Here is a 16,767-nt window from a genome sequence, read left to right on the forward strand (position 1 = left end):
AATGATGGTAGGAAAATACTAGAAGTCATTGTTTTCTGTAACGAAACCATTATGCTTAAGAGCAAAACACCAAGTATGGTAAAACAAACAAACAAACAAACAAACACTGCAATTCACAACATTCCAGAATTCTGCAGCAGCGGGGTTCAGGTAGCGTTTGCTGGGTGCCGGTGTGTCGGTACCCACGGTGTTGTTCCCTTGCAACACTACAACTCCCAACATCCCTCTGGACTCCAGCGCACACAAGCGCGGGACACATTTCCCAGAAGCCTTTGCATCCTCTGTTAAAAGCAAGGACAAGCCACGAGTTCGCCCCTTCCTTCCCTTCCCTTCTTCCCTCCCCTTCTTAACCCTTCCCTTTGTCCCTTCCTTTCACTTTTCCTAGTGTGTTTTCCCTTCCCATTAAAAAGTGTACCTACCACGTGGTACCGCCGCGTGTCTGTGTCTTTTCCCTGCGTAATCGTCTTTACCCCATAGGACAAACGGGAATTAAGAACAACATTTTGGTGCCGTGACTCGGATACCTCTCTGTCCGGTGCCCGAGGCTTTGCCTCTGGGCTTCACCGACAAGGTCCAAAGAACCGACAGCCTTCGCTCACCACCACCTGTTTCCACGGCCATTTCAACAGCTTCATCCTGATCCGTGAGTTACCCTGAGTTGGCTTCCTTCCCCCTGGGGCGTTCAAAGACTGTCCGGCCGGCTTTCTTTGCACACCTCGGTCTAGGGCTAGGTTGCTAACCCGCCTCCCCCGTTTTTTTTTTTGCCCTCGGCCGAAATGCTCAGTCCGCGCACCCGGAGTTCGGTGCTCCGGGCTTTTTTTTCTCCTTCTTTCTTCCTTTTTTTCTAACTTTTTCCTGTCCACTTTCGGGCCACTTTTTATGGCACCTCCGGGCCCTGTGCCCTAAAGAGCTTAATCGCCTCCTCCCAGCCGGGACTTTCTCTCCTGTACAGTTGCTGGGCTCGGGGCAGTTAAGTGTTAACACGCCCCAAATTCGCACGGACGCCTGCGTTTTTGGCTTGCCGTGTTCGCGGTACTCTGTTGGTACCTTTTGCGGCTGGGCTGCACTTCGGCCATGGGCTCAAAAAATTCTAAACCGGTCCCCCCATCTTCCCCGCTCGGGCAGCTTCTGGAAGCTCTCGAACCCCACGCCCTCATTCCCTCCGTAAAACTTTCCAAGTTAACACGGCTTTGTTCCAAGACTTGGCCTAAATACAATTTACAGGGCTCTATTCGCTGGCCTTCTCAGGGATCATTTGACCCTGACACTCTGCGGGAGCTGGCAAATTTTTGTCACCGGTCAGCTAAATGGAAGGAATTAATGTACGTGATGGCCTTCTTTTATATGGCTCTAAAAACTGACCCATCTACCTCGTCACACTGTTCACCGGCTCACATGTTTTTGGCTCTACCCTCCCTCCAGGAACCCTCCGCTCCGACCATGGACCCCGATGACGACCCCCCGCCTCCCCGACCTCGTGACACCACTCCTTCCCGCCCTGCCCAATCGGGGGCCACCTCCTCTATCCCCCCCTCCTTCAAAAGTTTCTTTTAGGTACAAAAAGGAGTCGCCTACACCTTCTCCCCACGCCTCTAAACGCTCCATTCCTAGGTCTCCAGGAGTTCCGCGTAAACATCCTTCTGGGTCGCCTTCCTGTTCCTCCGAATCCCCCAAAAAATCTCATTCCCCCCCCCCCCCCCCCCCCCCCCCCCGTCTCATATATCCAGCCTTTCCGATCCAGCTTCACCTAACTTCTCTCGCAGCAGGACTCAACTGCGAAGACAATTAACAATTTCTTCCCAGCACAGGAGGCGCAGTAGGCGGGCCGAATCGACTTCGGATTCTTCGGTCTCACCTCCCCGCCCCACCCCTCTGCCTTGGTCTTCCAAGACCCCCTCAGGCGCTAACCCCACCCGCCGCCTTGCGCCTAATTTCACCCCTCCCCTTACGGGCTCGCGAGCCGCTGCCGCAGCAGCAGACCCTGATCAACCCAAACCAGCTACCGTTCTGCCCTTACGAGAGGTAGCTGGGGTCGAGGGCCCACTTCGGGTACACGTCCCCTTCGCCTTATCGGAACTTTCACATATTTCTAAGCTACTAGGGTCATATACGGCTAACCCCACTAATTTCACAAAAGAGTTTCAATATTTAACCCAATCTTACAGCCTAACTTATCATGATATTTATATGATTCTCTTTAACAACTTGCTTCCTGAGGAACGCCGACGGGTCTGGGAGCAGGCGAGACTGCATGCTGACGAAGTACACCAGACTCAGCCTTCTCACCCACCTGGTGCAGAGGCAGTGCCCGAACAGGAACCCCACTGGGATTACAACTCCCCCGGGGGCATTCTGTCCAGAGACCGATTCTTAACCTGCCTTCTGGTGGGATTAAGAAAGGCGGCTCTCAAACCAGTCAATTATTCTAAACTTGCAGAAATATTTCAGGATACAAACGAGAATCCTTCCGCATTTCTTGACCGTCTCACCAAAGCTATGCTACAGTTCACAAACATGGACCCAGAATCCAACGAGGGCAGACAGCTCCTGATGTCCCACTTTGTCAACCAGTCCTACTCAGACATCAAGGCGAAACTCAGACGTTTGGAGAAGGGTCCCTTAACTCCACAGGCACAGATCCTGGAGATGGCCTTCAAGATCTACCACTCAAGGAATGACAAGGCCAGAAATCATCGCCACGTGATCACCGCACCCGCCAGGCCAGCCGAGCCCTCAGTCTCAGAACATCTTTGCCTTCACCTGGACAGATCCTGATAAGATGTCACAAGAACTCCACCTCGACTGGCTCAAGATAATCCTTCATACACGGTGACTCAAACCGGACCCTGTACTCTTAAGTTCCAAAGGACGCCGGATTCAGCCCCCCCTACTACAGTCTAAGGACAACAATGGTCCCGATCCGTCACTGTGTTAACACACCCTCCCTTCTTTAAATTCATAAATAACCGTCTAGCTGTCGTTACAGGTACCCCCAACAAATGCGAAGACAAGTGGTAAGCAGATTCTCCTCTACAAAGCTCTTACGTAACAGGTCAGCAGCTGACTGCAGCAGCGGCTCCCTAAAATGTTAAGAGATGTATGGTTAGAATCTATTTCTTTTAAGACAGTTTCCTTAAGCTCCGGGATGCCAGCCCAACGGATCAAACACAAAGGAATAAGTATCACAAAGGAATAAGTATCACTTAATTTTTTTTATCATTTCTTAACCCCGGACATCCTAAGACCCTCTCCCCCCCCCTCTTCACCCCAGCTCTCCAAAAATCCCCCCCTCTTTTAATTTCCCTCTCCCCCCCCTCTTCACCCCAGCTCTCCAAAAATCCCCCCCCTCTTTTAATTTCCCTCTCCCCCCCCTCTTCACCCCAGCTCTCCAAAAATCCCCCCCCTCTTTTTTAATTTTTTCTTTTACTAATGCAACTTTTGCCTTCCAGCATCTTAATGATGACCCAGCTACTCAGGAAAAGCCACACAGATTTCTTCAATCAGCCGCCTGAGACGACAGCCAGGACTTCAAACATCAGCGACCGACTACACCAGCCAGCAACTCTGGACATCATTGACCAACTACACCAGCCAGCAACCCTGGACATGGACATCAGTGACCAACTGCACCAGCGACCGCAAACGCCAGTGGGACATTGCCAAGATAATCGGACATTCCCTGGACCCCTCAACGCCCAAAGTCAGCAGGAAGCAGCCATGAGAGACTGGACTACGCCCCCATTCCCTACCCTTAAAGGTCCCCCAATTTTTCGGTCCCCCAATTTTTTTTTAATCAAACCAAAAGGGTGAAATGTTGTTCCCTTGCAACACTACAACTCCCAACATCCCTCTGGACTCCAGCGCACACAAGCGCGGGACACATTTCCCAGAAGCCTTTGCATCCTCTGTTAAAAGCAAGGACAAGCCACGAGTTCGCCCCTTCCTTCCCTTCCCTTCTTCCCTCCCCTTCTTAACCCTTCCCTTTGTCCCTTCCTTTCACTTTTCCTAGTGTGTTTTCCCTTCCCATTAAAAAGTGTACCTACCACGTGGTACCGCCGCGTGTCTGTGTCTTTTCCCTGCGTAATCGTCTTTACCCCATAGGACAAACGGGAATTAAGAACAACACACGGGCAATGCAGAGCGGGCATGCAGTGGGCTCAGAATCAGCTCGGCAGAGAAGTCCTGATGCACATGTTAAGTGCTGCCGGAAAAACTTGCAATGCATTTCGTGTTTAATTTTTTTTTTTTTTGATTTTCGAGATAGGGTTTCTCTGTAGCTTTGGTGGCCGTCCTGGAACTAGCTCTTATAGACCAGGCTGGCCTCGAACTCACAGAGATCCGCCTGCCTCTGCCTCCCGAGTGCTGGGATTAAAGGCGCGCACCACCACCGCCCAGCTCTCATGTTTAATTTTGAATGACTTTTGGTTGTTAGGCTTTCAAAAACCTTTCACTATTGCCACATACTTCGCGGCCCCCACTTTAGAAGTCGCGAGCCATAGTTTCGGAAGCTGGGGTTTGTAGTCATATGTCATATACAAACATACATATATGCAGTCACTGATTTTTTTGGTTAAATGTATGCATTTTTATTAGAAGTTAGAGTGGTTATACAGCAAAAGTTATTAAAGAAAATATGAGCTTTTTTGCTCTGTTAAGGTGGAAAAGATATAAAATATCAAAACTCACAGCATTTAGTAGACGATCAAATAAATACCAGGTTTTTGCTTTTTGTTTTCTTCTAGTGGCAAACACAGGTTAGAAAAGAGCAGCTCTGGAACGCACTGATAATGTGTAGTTGAACGATGTAGGCGACAGGTTTGTATCTGATAAACTAAAAGACTTTTAGCTTCCACGTTGCTTGATTAGCAGAATTCTCTCAAACTATAAAATCAGATTCATATAAAAATCGTTGGTATTGAACAATCTGACAGTTACTAGCACTATTTATTTCAATGGCGGGGTGTGAAGGAGCAATGCTCGAGGAGGAACTGATTTCAGTCCTATCTCTGTTTCATTGATTTTTTTTTTTTTTTTGAGAATGAGCATTATTTATTTATTTGAGGATCTGTCTTGGGCAAGCACTGCCAGAGAGAAGCGCAACTCAGAAAAGGGAATTAAATTCCCAGGAAGCGCCAGGTGAACCAAGCAGAGGGATCCACACCCTTTCCAACCACCTGCGAGAATGGTGAACACCGAGGGCTCAGGCATTTCGCGGTCCGCGTCGCGACGTCACGCCCGCCGCCAGAAGGCGCCCAGACAACGGAAGTGGCTACAGGGTCTCCTCGGACCCCACGTGGCGCCGCCGGCGAAGCTAGGTTAGGCGAGCCCGGAGAGGCAGGACGAGGGGACGGGCGGGGCGCCACTGCGCGTGCGCGGCGAGGGGCGGGGCAGCAGGGGAGCGCGCGCCTGGAGAGGGCGGGACGCTGGCTGCGCGTGCGCGGCGGGGGCGGAGCGCGCAGCGTAGGGGCGGACCCGACTCCTCCCCGTCCGGCGCCTCGGTTTACGGGCCGAGCTCCTCCCGGGCTGGCTCTGTCCCCTCCCTCGGCCGTTCCTCCCTCCTCCTCCTCCTCCTCCTCCTCCGGCAGGCAGGCAGCATGGCGGCGGTGGAGACGCGGGTCTGCGAGACGGACGGCTGCAGTAGCGAGGCCAAGCTCCAGTGTCCCACCTGCATCAAGCTGGGCATCCAGGGCTCGTACTTCTGCTCGCAGGTAGCCGCCCACCCCGCGCCCCTCCGTCTCCGGGCCCTGCCGCCTCCCCCACGGGCCTCACAGCGGCCCGGGCCTCGGGAGCCGGCCGCCGGCGCTCGCGGGAGCGGAAGCTGACCCGCGGCGGGTTCGGGCGGCGCTTCGGCTCCGGGGAGGGTGGCCAGGTTGTGGGCAGGTGGGAACGCGCGGGATGCGGTGGCCCGCGACCTCCGCCCTAGCCGGGGTCGGGTCTGGACTCCGCGGGGGCTTCTCTCCGGTGCTTGTGCCATCCCGGACGGAGACGGAAACGAGCCTCCGGGGCCTTGGGGTGGCCGCAGGCTCCTGAAGAGGGGAGCTAGTTCCAGCCTCATGCCTCTCGTGGTTTACTACCGTGCTTTGACATTTCAGCAACTTCGGATGTGGGAGTAGAGAGGGGTCTGTGTAATTCATTCTTTTCCGTTGGCATCTCAGATTATTAATGGAGAGAACCGGTGAGTTAAAGAGATGAGTCACTTGTGTTACTGAAGTTCCCATGGAGTGAAGGGACAGTTCCCTCAAGGGTTATGCTTTAAGGCTCTGATGTATTCGAAGTTTTGTGCAGCTGAGCAAACCCAGTACTAAATGGGCCCTGACAGAAGTGTGTGTTTACTGAACAGTGTTTGTGTTCTTTGCGTTTCGAGACTCAGAATGATGGCAAGGCAGCAAGAGGTAGTTATTAGGCTCTTAGATGCAGTTTGCTGATGAGGGACATAGCAATATTTTGATGATAAACTGATGGGTTCCTGGGAGAGGTGAATTAATCAATAGTCCAGAGGACTATTCCTGCGAGATTTTGAGTAAGTGAAATTACTTAACTTCCCGAGTTCCAGTGTGAACCTGCATAGAGAGAATGTGGACGGTTTTCCTTCTGTATTTTTTTGCATTGAAATTAAGGTAAGGCCGTGTAGCCCTACAATGTAAGGCGTTTTGTCTTTTAAAGGATTCCAGTTTAATTTAATACTGATATCTAAATACAGTTGAATAAGAATAGTTATGTGGCCAGGCGGTGGTGGCACGCCTCTAATCCCAGCACTTTGGGAGGCAGAGGCAGTCGGATCTCTTGACTTCCAGAAACCCTGTCTGGGGGAAGATAGTTATGTGAAAAGAGCAAGACCAACTATTTCCAAATATAAAGTACTTGCAAAAATAAATGTAAAATTAAAACTTATGTTTAAAAGCCTTTACAATTATAGATAAGCCATTGCAAGAGATCGTCACTGTTGTATGGGTCTTGTTTTTAGAAAGTATATGATCCTTGACCTTGTTGCTGCTGTCATTTTGCAAAACGATGCACGTGAAGTGGTTCTTGATCTAAAAATAGCATTAGGGCTACCAACCCGGTACAGGGACTCTCGTGGCTTTAATATTTTACAATTCTAACTTACTGAGTTCTGGGTGGAACCTGGACTTAAAAACAAAAATTTCCTCTGAAAATTGTGACCCATCTAAGTAGATTAATGTAGTCTACACAGTGTTTAAAGTTGGGAGGTGTAGTAGCACACACCTTTAATTCCAGCACTCGGGAGGCAGAGGCTGGTAGATCTCTACTAGGCCAACCTGGTTTATATAGTGAGTTAAGGGCCATCATATGGGCTGGAAATTGAGCCTGGGTCTTCTGGAAGAGCAGCCAGTGCTCTTAACCATTGAGGCATCTCTCCCAGCTCAGCTACTACTTTCGTTCCTTCTTTCTTTATCTCTCTCTCTCTCTCTTGCTTTTTCTTTCTCCCTCTCCTCCATCTCTCTTTTTTGAGATAAGAGTTTTACATGTAACAAAGAAATAGAGGCCATGGATTTAAGAAAGAACAAGAGGATTTATGGGAAGGTTTGGAGGGAAGAAAAGGAAGAGGAAATGATGTCAATATCTATATCTATGTCTAAATGCTTAAAAGGTTTTGGAAAACTGTTCATCAAGCGTAGGTGGCATTTGTTGGAACACCTTAACTTGCTTATGGTAGGAAGAGTGTAGCCTGTGCTGGAGTCTGTAGGTGTGTTACTAGTATTGCTGCTCTACTGTCATCAGACACTCAGAGTGGCTTATGCTGTCTCTTCATCCCTGTTATTAGCTGCCTTGGCCACCTTGTAAAATTTGTCACCAGTTAGTTGTAGTGGTTCATTCATTTCTCCACTGTGATTCTTCACTTCATAAGACACCGCTCAAACCAAACCAGACCGGATCTTATGGATAAAAGTCACTTTTCCCCACAGTTGGATCATGCTTATTTCAGTGATTAGATTGCCACTGCTTTTGGTGTTCTGACTCCACAATTCGGGTAGCTTTTCTCAGGCTAAGCAGATTGCCTTGCTGTAGTCATGGCTGTGTTTACACTCTTTACTGACTCTGAATGTCACTTGTCCTGCGAAATCGCAGCTGTTCTTTCAGCCCTGGTAAAGACCTCGATCAAGTCACTGTAACTTTTCCTAAACACAGTGTTTCACATCAGTGTGAGACTAAGACATTTCCTTGCTATTGGGCATGTTCTTTTCACAGTGGTTTGTTTCCCTCTGCCTCTCACTCTTCCTTTTCCTAATACCAGCCCCCTTGTCTTTGGAACCAAACTAAACCAAACTGAGGAGACTCCTGTTATAATACCATAACTTTTACAACATTTTGATGACCTGCAGTTACCTTATTTGTTAGAAAACAGTATCTTTGATTAGAAGGTGAGCTATCATTTTCCTGGCTGAATGCTCATTTCCTTGAACTGTGCAGCAAGTGGTCAGCATGTTTGGATGGATGAGTAGTGTCTGAATAGGCAGAGAGAGGCTCCTCTGCTGTTACTTCTGGCTTCCTTGTCTTTTGGAAATGGGGGCACTAATAGTTCCTACCAAATAGTTTTGGTAGATGAAATGAGTAGATAAGGCACTGACCAGACAAGTAAACTATATAAATAATATCTCATTTTATTGTTAAAAATGCTGTATTTTATGTTTAAAAACAAAAATATTTTTATCTGAGTTGTTTTATTTTAAGGGAATTTCTTCCTTTAATGGAATAAGACTTGTTATCTTTAAAATTGATCTTTCCAAAGGTTGTAATATTTTGAGTGTCTTGATGGGTATCCTTTCTTACTAAATTAATAATAATTGTATGTACTGTTGTAGGGAGAGGCTGCTTGTTTGTTTGGCCACCTGGCTAGCTTAGCCCCGAAATAACCACACAGAAACTGTATAATTAAATTACTGCTTGGCCCATTTGCTCTAGCCTTTTATTGGCTAACTCTCACATCTTGATTTAACCCATTTCTATTAATCTGTATATCGCCACGTGGCAGTGGCTTACCGGGAAAGATTCAGCATGTTTGACTCTGGCTGCTCTCTCTGACTCCGCCTCCCTTCTCCCAGCATTCAGTTCAGTTTTTCCTGCCTACCTAGGTTTTGCCCTATCAACTAGGCCAAGGCAGTTTCTTTATTCATTAACCAATGAAAGCAACGTTTAGACAGAAGGACCTCCTACACCATTTCCCCTTTTCTGTTTAAACAAAAAGGAAAGCTTTAGCATAGTAAAATTATATATAACAAAACGGTTATCAAGCAAGAATTACAGTTAATATATTTATATCTATTTTATCTTATAACAAAGGAAAACTATATCTATTCTTTAACTCCATCAAAGACTCCAGAAGGATATAATATTACCTAAGTAAACAGGAAGTGCATTGTAAGCAACTTCCAAAATTGACAGAGACATCTTATTGCCTGGATAGTCACTCACCCAAAGTTTTTCTGTACCGCTGAGGAATCCAACTTTGGCCTACCGGCCCATAGTATCCAGCAGACTTTTTCACAAAGCAGGAGATAGACAGTTCAGTAGCTTTCTTTTGTATCCTGCAGAATGTCTCACAGACTCTTTCATTAAGCAGGAACCCTGAAGGATCATCTCACCTTTAGGCAAGTTCAGCAGTCATTTTTCTTTGGTTACTGCATGTCCAGTTCAGCAGTTCAGGCAAGAGCAGTTTCTTGCCCAAATGGCTAAGGAGCCTCTTCGATGCCCATCTTTTCTTGAAGTTGCTTGGTGCTGCCTGGAGCAGATGTGTCTCACTATCATGAAAAATCTTAAGTTCTTAAAGATTTTAAATGCCATATTCTGAAGGTCTCTGAAAGATTGGAAGAATATATAACTGAAGTATATCTCTATACATCTATAAAATCTAACTAACATGACTACAAGCTTGACTATTATAGATGATTATCCATTAACAACCTATATTTCTTAATTATACATTACATTTTTTTAAATGAATTACACAATCAGACCACCTCAATCAAGAGCAGAAATATACATATAACAAGATTGACTTTAAATTTGTATCAATAAACCAAGATCCATACCAATGCAAATTATTCATATCTATATCAATGTACCTACTATTCTTCACTTGTAAGAGTTTTGTTTTTTGAGATGGGGCTGAGGTTTACTCTTTTATTTTTTATTTTTTTGGTTTTTCGAGACAGGGTTTCTCTGTGGCTTTGGAGCCTGTCCTGGAACTAGCTCTGTAGACCAGGCTGGTCTCGAACTCACAGAGATCCGCCTGCCTCTGCCTCCCGAGTGCTGGGATTAAAGGCGTGCGCCACCACCGCCCGGCCAGGTTTACTCTTTTTTGTGTTCTCTGAAGTTCCTTGTGGTGTCTGTGTGCTCTCAGTGCATTGACTGAAAGTTGAAGGAATGGGCCTGCTGTGGAAAGTGGAATTTTACTCTTATATTATTTTTTTATATTAATAGATACAAAGGTGTATTATTAATTACTGTCATTTATTATGGCTGAACTTAAAATTTTCAGTTTCTTAACTGCTGTTATTTAACAAGATTCTGTGCTGTTCATTGTCTTGTCCTGAGCCAGGTGATTGCCTGAGAAGGAACTAAATGATGCGTTGTTATTTGTGGATGTCAGAGCTAAAATGTCAGTGACTGAGCTAGGTGGAAGGAGATTGCTTTTGCGATCAGACCTGGGTGTCAGTCTTTGCTCCGTAGCCTTGGATAACTCATCTTCTAACTTGTAATAGAGAGAGGACTGATGGATGGTACTACTCTTAGAGTTAGGAAGAAGGTGAATAGGATTGTGTACAATGCCTAGCCTAGGGCTTGGTAAATGTTTTCAAGACGGTTATTACCTTATTTATCATTTAGATTTATTTAATCATGTGTGAGAGTGTTGTCTGCATGTATGTATGTGTACCATGTGGGTGCCTGGTGTTCTTGGGGGTCAGAAGCAGTCATCAGATCTCCTGCAATTTGAGTTAAGGATGGTTATGAGCCATCGTATGGATGCTGGGAACTGAAGTAGGGTCCTTTGCAAGAGCAGCCAGTGCTCTTCACTGCTAAAGAATTGCTCGGGTCCAAATCTCATATATTGAAAAAAAAAAGCTTAAAAATATTTGAAAGTAAATATTGTTTAAGAACATTTGGGTATGTGAGTTCGAGGCCAGCCTGGTCTACAAGAACTAGTTCCAGGACAGGTTCCAAAGCTACAGAGAAACCCTGACTCAGAAAACAAAACAAAACAAAAAGCATTTGGGTAAATTATTATTATTATTTTTGAAACAAATTCTCATTATACAGTCCAAAATGGGTTTTCCCTGAGTATTTGTGGCAATCCAAGCTTAGCTTCTTTATTCTGAGATTCCAGGCATATACACCACTATGCCCAACTTATGTCTTGGGCAAGTTCTTGCAACCAGTTCTTTGAAAACAGCATTGACAGAATATTAACTTTATTCGGTCCATAGGTTATTAGTACATACTAGATGTGCATTCCCATCAGCCATGAGTCTCCGCTTCTGTCCTTGTTCATCTGTGATGCTGTCATTTGACACTTGGCTCACATGTAGGCAGCAGTAGGTGTTTCTCATCCAAAATGTCATGTGACATTTTGTAAAAATGGATAATCAGAAGGAATTGACCAACCAAAATGAAAGTATGACAAAAATGATAAATAATAATGTTGGATATAAAATTTAAACCAAATACAGAAAGGCACATTTTGGGGGAAGTTGGATAGATGGGACAGTATGAAGAGCATTTGCTGCTCCCACAGAGGACTAGAGTTCAGTTTCCATAGCTCATATGGGGTGGCTTAAAATGCCAGCTCCTGAGGGTCTCATGTCCTCTTCTGGCCTTTGTATACGGAACTTCATATGAATGCAATGTACGCATGCAGGCGCACACACACAGACACATACACGCATAAATAAATCTTTAAAAAATACATGTTGGTGATGTGGGATTGTTGGCATTGCAGGCTTTCTAAAGACAACTAGATATGTAGCCAGAGGAAATGGTGGTGTGTATCTGCCTTTTGGCATAAGTGTTGGGAGTATATCATCTTAGGGGGGCACCCGTTCATGCTGTAAGTAGTACTCGGCTAGACGTTAGACATTCAACAGTAAATAAGATGGTTCCTTACCGTTTGAGACAAATATTACGTAACTAGCTGCATAACTTAAGTTATAAAGACTAATAAAAAGACACAGTGTTATGCAAAGGGGGAGATAAGGGGCGTCAGATTATGTTAAGGATGACTATTTAGCAATAGTAAATATCAAAAAGACTTTCAGCCTAGGGAACAGTCAATACCGAGTTGAGCATGTGACTGTCACCAGTTATGTACCCAGAGTTAAGGCTTTTTTTTTTTTTTATAAAGATTTAAAATAAATTGTGTGTGTGGGTTTGTGGATGTGTGTGTAGTGCCTACAGAGTACAGAAGAGGGCATTGGATCCCCTGGAGCTAGCGTTACAGGCAGTTGTGAGCGTCTTATGAGGGTGCCAGGAACAGAACTTTTGTGCCTTGAAGCTTGTGACTGCTGAGCCATCTCTGTCCACATTTGTAATGATCCACGAGGTCCTGAACTACATAGAACTGGCTTTTAATACAGTTTTTGCTTTGCTGTGAATGATAGGGTGGACTATAATGGGAGCTGATTCTATATAAAATAATCTTTACAGCCAATAGGAAAACTTAAGTTTTTTATGCCCACTACTTTTTTTGAGGGGTTGGGTTAAAACATTGAGAACTCTCCAACTCTTGGTTACTGTTTTCATTGCTCTGGCCAACTTCCCGAGGAGAAAAAACTCAGGAAGAATGACTGTTTTGACTTACAGTTTAAGGAGGGATTTATGGCTCATTGTAGTGAGGAAAGCTGGTGGGCCAAGCATGAGGCTGCTGGTCACATTGTCTGTTGTCAGGAAGCAGGGACAGACATTAGATCTCAAGGCTAGCTCCAATAACCCACATCTTCTAGCTGGGTGTAGTGAAAGGGCCTGCTTTTCGTCCCTCCCGGCTTCCACACAGCTAGTTTTACACCCGAAATAACAACACAAATTGTATTCATTTAAACACTGCCTGGCCCATTAGTTCTAGCCTCTTATTGGCTAACTCTCACATCTTGATTAACCCATTTCTAATAATCTGTGAACCACCACGAAGTGGTGGCTTACTGGGAAAGATTCAGCATGTCTGACCTGGCGGCTGGCTCCATGGCATCTGTCTCACTGCCTTCTTTCTCCCAGCATTCTGTTAGGTCTACTCCGCCTATCTAAATTCTGCCCTATCAAAAGACCAAGGCAGTTTCTTTATTAACCAATGAAAGTAACACATAGACAGAAGCCGCTCCTACATCAGCGGGGTTCCTTCCTTAAAGCTCTACAACCTTTCCAAATAATACTGCCATCTAGTGAGTAATGTTCAAACACAGTACAGGGGTGGGCTGGGGCAGGGCTACCCTAGTACTATTGAAGGCACTACACAGTCAGGCTGAACTATAACTATAACCCTAACTTAGATTTCTTGAGTTGATGGCCTGCCCTCCTTCCCTCCTTCCCTCTTTTCCCTCCCTCCCTCCCTCTTTTCTTCCCTCTCTTCCCCCTTCCCCTCTTTTTGGGTTTTTGAGACAGGCTTTCTCTGTAACAGCCTTGGCTGTCCTAGAACTTGCTCTGTAGACCAGGCTGCCCTTGAACTCAGAGAGATCTGCCTGCCTCTACCTCCTGAGTGCTGGAATTAAAGGTGTGTATTGCCACTACTACCTGGCTGATGTCATTTTTTAAGCTTTTTATAAATATTTATTTTTCAAACGTTTGTGTTTTAGTCTATTTTATTTTATTTTATTTTATTTGTTTTTTGAGGTAGTCTTTCAATGTGTAGTCCAGAGATCCCACCTGCATGCTGCTGCCTCCAGAGGGGTGGGATTAATGGCATGTACCATCATACCTGGCCAATAACTGTTTCTTCTGTGGAACAGTCCTTAAAACTGTTTCTGATTAAGGAAGGTCTGAAACTGATTTCCTTGTTTTTTCTTTTAGGAATGCTTTAAAGGAAGTTGGGCTACTCACAAGTTACTACATAAGAAAGCAAGTAAGTAGCACTGCTGCTTATCCTTACACCCTTGGCCTTGGATGCAGCTGATGAGCCAGCATTAGAACTTCTGGTTCTGAAAGTATAATTCTGACATCTGGAATTATTATTCTTTGGTAATATGTAATAAAATACATAGAATTACATCTGGTTTATCTTGTTTCATTTCTTTAATATGAAAACATGAGGTCTTTGCTGAGTAGGTGGCTCTAACTTGGCTAGTACCTGATAATGCCCTAATCTTTTGGCACCCTCTTGTCTTTGCTAAAAGTGTCTGCACATTGTAGGCGGAGGATACAGGGGCTGTTTGATTTTATTTGGTCAGATCTCTGTTGCTCTGTAGCTGATGATGATTTTAAATCCCGACCTCCCTATCTCTACCTCCCAAGTGCTGGATTATAGGCATGTATTACCAAAACCTTTTGATTTTGGAAGTGTCTTGTATTACCCCACAGACTATTAACTGTTTCTTAGCCATTGTCAGCCACACTGGTGTGGCTGTTCTTCAGATAGCCTTTCTGTATTGGCTCCTCATCCTATAAATGTAATTATTAGTGTGGCTGACCTGCCATGGTTTCCTGGCAACTGACAAGGACTTCTGTGCATAAAGCACTGCCTCTGATGCATACAGTTTTAGCAGGTAGTGTGGTAGTTGCTGAAAACTTTCTGTTTTGGTGATTTTGGTACCTTGTACTCATCTGCCTCTGTTTTCTAGGAGGTCGTGGGTCTAATGAAGTTTGTTAGATTGCTTTACCAAAGCATCTGAGGTTAACCAAACCATCTTTGAAGGAAAAGGGAATACAATTTTTAAAAGATATATTTTTTGTGGTGTATAAAGTGATATCTATTCTTAATGGGAGTGTTGGGTTATCCACGGGAGGAAATGTAGTCTGCCAGTGGGAAATACTGTCAGTGAAAGTTTACCAAAGCTTAAAGGAAGAGATTTGCTGCTTTTGGTTTGATCCTTGAATGAAAGTGTACAGCTTGGAGGTCATATATTTTGGGCCTTATAGTGCGTGAAGTCTGATGTTCCTTGGCACTGCCTGTATCTTAACCTAGTGCATTGTGGTTTTTGAAAAACAGATACAGCGTCCTTTGCTTTCCCAGCTGTTTAAGGTTTTGCTGCCAGCCTCAGCTCATCAGGATTATTAGGACTCTAGTACTTGTCGAGGATTAAACGGATCCTGAAATGTAAGCTTACTTAAATTTTCAGGTGTAAATTTCTAGTGAGTTCTGTATAAAGATTAGAAAAGAACTTGTGTTTCAGCTTTGTTTGTCTTTATAGCTTTTGTGTTATTTGTTTGAGGTCTGCTTTCAATTCTTCTTTGAAAATACTGTTTGTAGACGGGCAGGAATGCAGATCAGCAGGGAGATTTGAAAAGCTGCCTTTTCTTTTCTTTTTCCTTGTTCCCTTCCTAGGAGGTTGGTAAAGCACAGCCTTTTTGAATTTGTTTTGAGACAGAATCTAGATTTTTTTAAAAATTTCATTTACCATTTTATTTGTATTTGTGCTTGCATGTGTAGGAAAAAATACATGCTACATGGTTGGAAGGAAGTCAGGACTTTTGGGGGATATAGTTTTCTCCTTTTGCCTTGTGGGGTGTTGGTGCCCTCCTTTATTCACTGAGCCAGCCATCTGGATAGCCCTGAGCCTAGTGATGGAGTACTCTGTGCGACCTGAACTTAATGACCCTCCTAGCTTAGTCTTCCAACTGCTGGGATGACAGATGCGTGCCACTCTGCTCAGCAAAAGCCTGGATCTTGTTTGTCCTTCACATCTGTCCATCTCTCTCCCAGAAGACGAAAAGGCAAAACGGGAAGTGTGTTCCTGGACCGTAGAAGGAGATGTGAACACTGATCCGTGGGCAGGCTACCGGTACACTGGTAAACTCAGACCACATTACCCACTGGTGAGTATGTCAAGTAACTGGGATGTATCACTGTCTTTAACCAGTTTTCAATTTCCTGAAATTAATGCTTATAATTTGTATTCCAGTAGTGAGGCACGAACAGGAAGGAACAGCGAACATTCTAGAGCTCAGGGTATTTTGTTTGGGAGCTAGTAGGACAGTTGGCAGTTGTGGAAGAAGTGGAGAAGATTTTAGATGTAAAGACTAAAACTTTATAAATTTTAAATAAGAGTAGGATAAATATTATCTCTCTCTCTCTCTCTGGCTTTGGTTTTTATTTTATTTTATTTTACTTTTTGGTTTTACGAGACAGGGTTTCTCTGTGGCTTTGGAGCCTGTCCTGGAACTAGCTCTGTAGACCAGGCTGGTCTTGAACTCACAGAGATCCGCCTGCCTCTGCCTCCCGAGTGCTGGGATTAAAGGTGTGTGCCACCATCGCCTGGCTTGGCTTTGGTTTTTCAAGACAGGGTTTCCCTTTGTAGCTCTGGCTGTCCTGGAACTCCCTCTGTAAACCAGGCTTGCCTCAAATTTACAGGGATCCACCTGTCTATGCCTCCCAAATTCTGGGATTAAAGGCATGTGCAGCTATACCTTCTGGACTCAAGAGTTTTAACATGACAATTCACTTAAGTTAAATTTTGCTACCCTTGAATATTTAAATTGGCTTGTCTTGTACTTTTATTTTTTTTATTTTTTATTTATTTATTTATTTTTTTTTTTTGCTTTTTCGAGACAGGGTTTCTCTGTGGTTTTGGAGCCTGTCCTGGAACTAGCTCTTGTAGACCAGGC

General features: G+C 44.9%; 1 protein-coding gene across 1 annotated transcript in view; it reads left to right on the top strand.

The window, feature by feature from the left end:
• Window positions 1-5,561: 5,561 nt before the first annotated feature.
• Metap1 (methionyl aminopeptidase 1) overlaps window positions 5,562-16,767 on the top strand; it is a 30,476-nt gene continuing 19,270 nt past the window's right edge. The window contains exons 1-3 of the mRNA XM_041658383.1: window positions 5,562-5,708; window positions 14,017-14,068; window positions 15,866-15,978. Of these exons, the coding sequence (XP_041514317.1) occupies window positions 5,595-5,708; window positions 14,017-14,068; window positions 15,866-15,978 (279 nt within the window). The 5' untranslated portion in view covers window positions 5,562-5,594. The remainder of the gene's footprint in view (window positions 5,709-14,016; window positions 14,069-15,865; window positions 15,979-16,767) is intronic.

This window comes from Microtus oregoni, unplaced genomic scaffold (assembly GCF_018167655.1).
Source record: "Microtus oregoni isolate MIOR12 unplaced genomic scaffold, Mior012 000000F_ref0000247, whole genome shotgun sequence".
Classification (NCBI taxonomy): domain Eukaryota; kingdom Metazoa; phylum Chordata; class Mammalia; order Rodentia; family Cricetidae; genus Microtus; species Microtus oregoni.